The following is a 2,521-nucleotide window of genomic DNA, read 5'->3' on the forward strand; positions in this document are numbered from 1 at the left end:
TGCACTAGTCCTAGATCAAAATTTCCAATTCCACCTTAACTCGTCCTAGATCACAACTTCATATTCCATGTTAAATTGTTCAAAGTATAACATGAATCTTGATCCTAAAAGAGCATTAGATACAGATGAATTTATGCTATCATTAAAGAGAAATTTTTTTAATGAAAATAAGCTTTATTATGTCAAGTAATAAATACAAAGATGCAACACTTTCAGTCATTTTGTTCCAGATGTTGTGATGGGCTCACAGTACACACGGAACTGAGATCTACAGTCTCAGGATGGACATTTGCAGGGTGCTTGGTAGGTTGGGTAGATGGCTCTTTCTTCTGTATTTATAACCTGTGCATTTTAAAGATTGACTTCAAAGCACTCAGTCATGCAAAGGCTTAAGCAGAGAAGCTCCATGAAGCAGGGTCTACACAGTACACAGGCGGGACAGCTCCTAAGCAAACGTGCTGTGGTCTGTACTCAACTCTTCAGAGGCAGGTGAGCTCATGGAAAGAAAGTCAGCTGGGGTGATGCAAATGGAAAATGTATCCAAAGGGAGGTTAAAGGGGACACTGGTATTTGGGGACAAAGGATAGCTTGCTGTGAAGTGGCTTCACAAACATCTTTCAAATGCTTGGAAAGAAAAAAGAGCTGGGTCATTCCTAACTACTTAAATGCACACCATCGGTTCCTGCAAAATGTCTTCCCAATCATTTGAGTGTGGGTTCAGAGCTTAATGACTGTGGTAGAAAACTTACTGCCATTTTGAACAAAGCCTCTCATCTCCAGAGAGTAGTGAGATAGGCCTTCAGACTGGCCAGGGGCTAGGACCTGGCATTACATTCCATTTCAGCCAAGCACTCCCGAACCAGGCTTCAGGCATAAATGATGCCTCCTTTTAGCCTCTCCAAGGCTCTCTTGCTCCCTGCATATGTGGGTCTGATCTCTTCCCCCAGCTCTTCCATAATGGGCAGGAGCTCTGCATATTTACTCTGAGGCGCTTGGCTATTTCCAGTTCCCTGGGTATAGCCTAGTGATGGAGGTCCATAGTCACTCAGCAGCTGGTGATACTGAGAGGAAGTCGCCATGCTAGTAGATGGTGAGTGGACACCTCCAGGGTTGAGGGCGGCGGTGGGCATGTGTGCGGTCGAGTTCAGCTTGTATGACATCCCCGCGGGCGGTGGACACGCCGGGCAGAGCCTGGCCCCATGTCCCGCAACTGTCCGAGCGCCTGCCGGGAGCAAACGCACTTTTTGTTGTCGCTGGCTTGGGCGGCGCCAGCAAATATGGCTGTCCCTCCCCCTGCCACTGCCACAGTATATAACCCGTACATCGGGCGCCTAAACAGAATTTTTAAAAGTAATCTTTAATTGTGTGCAGAGTGATTTCTCCCTGGGAAGGCATATTAATTCTGAGACAGCTGTATCTTCAGCCTTTTAGAAAAATGATTCCAAGAAAAGCTATGTTGACTCAGGTCAGCTTGTTGCCAGTCTGTTGCTCCCCAGGGAAGTTACCTTGCTTTCCCCTTGAACGAACTTCCTGAATTTTTTAGTTAAAAGGCTGAACCACAACAGAGATTTAAATTACCCATTGGAGTCAAGTAGTAAACTGTCCATTGCAGCAACAGGAAAAGGATTTGCATGTGAAGCATGGCTTCTGCCTTCAGACCAGAACATGAGGAACAGGTTATTGTGTCCACTGCTCAGTGAAATAGGACAGGCAACAGCTACATCACAGATTAAACTTTTAGGGGGTCAGTTGTAGGGGAGCACTATTATGAAGAGTTGATACAAGCAGATTAAATGATTTTGTAATTTCCCAGCATGTATTAATTCATGTATGTGAAGAAAAACAGACCAGATTGTGGGGGTGTACAATTTGGGTATGTTAACTTGAGCCAGTGGATATTGAATTACCAATTAGGACACTATCCTGTGGAGATATGTGGAATGCACACTGATACAGTTAAGTCAGCTCAGAAATTTGAGACACAAACCATTGGCTGTGCTGTCTGTCAGCAGTAACATTGAACATAGGGACAAGGTCTTATTAATCCCATTCTCCCTACTAGGGAACACTTGCTCTTTTTCAAAGTTAGTATACCAATGTATTTTTTCAAATATATTTATCCTTTTAAGAAGACAATTGTTGGTGTTGCTTTTTGAATTTCATTTTCTTTATGTATCACTGCTCTAATCTCTTGTTTCTTTCTATTCTCCAAAGTTTCCTCATCATTAAAAATTTCATTCCTTTTGCTCAGAGGCTTTGTTATTTGTTTCTGTTTAGAGCAGTGTCCTCTATAGCTGAGACTTTGGTCATTATATGTAGTCAAGGCTTGATTTGATGACCTAATCCTGCCTCTGCTGTACTATGCCTTCAAATCAGTTATACATTTCCTTTCAGGCTGTGCTCTACTGCTCAGTGTGAAGGAAAAGACACTAGTGAATGAGTGTCCTCTAACCTCCATGGCTGTTTTTTGTGGGAATTACAAATAAAGAGGGACCTGTGTAACAAATGAGTTTCATTGAAA

General features: G+C 43.0%; 1 protein-coding gene across 1 annotated transcript; it reads right to left on the bottom strand.

Annotated features, from left to right (window-relative positions):
- Positions 1-866: 866 nt before the first annotated feature.
- On the bottom strand, positions 867-1,160 carry LOC114635891 (cyclin-dependent kinase 2-associated protein 1-like). Its single transcript, XM_028784264.1, has one exon. It carries the CDS (start codon positions 1,158-1,160, stop codon positions 867-869), a length of 294 nt encoding a protein of 97 aa, XP_028640097.1.
- Between the last annotated feature and the right edge of the window lie 1,361 nt (positions 1,161-2,521).

The sequence above is a fragment of the Grammomys surdaster genome, unplaced genomic scaffold, assembly GCF_004785775.1.
Source record: "Grammomys surdaster isolate TR1022 unplaced genomic scaffold, NIH_TR_1.0 119382, whole genome shotgun sequence".
Classification (NCBI taxonomy): Eukaryota; Metazoa; Chordata; class Mammalia; order Rodentia; family Muridae; genus Grammomys; species Grammomys surdaster.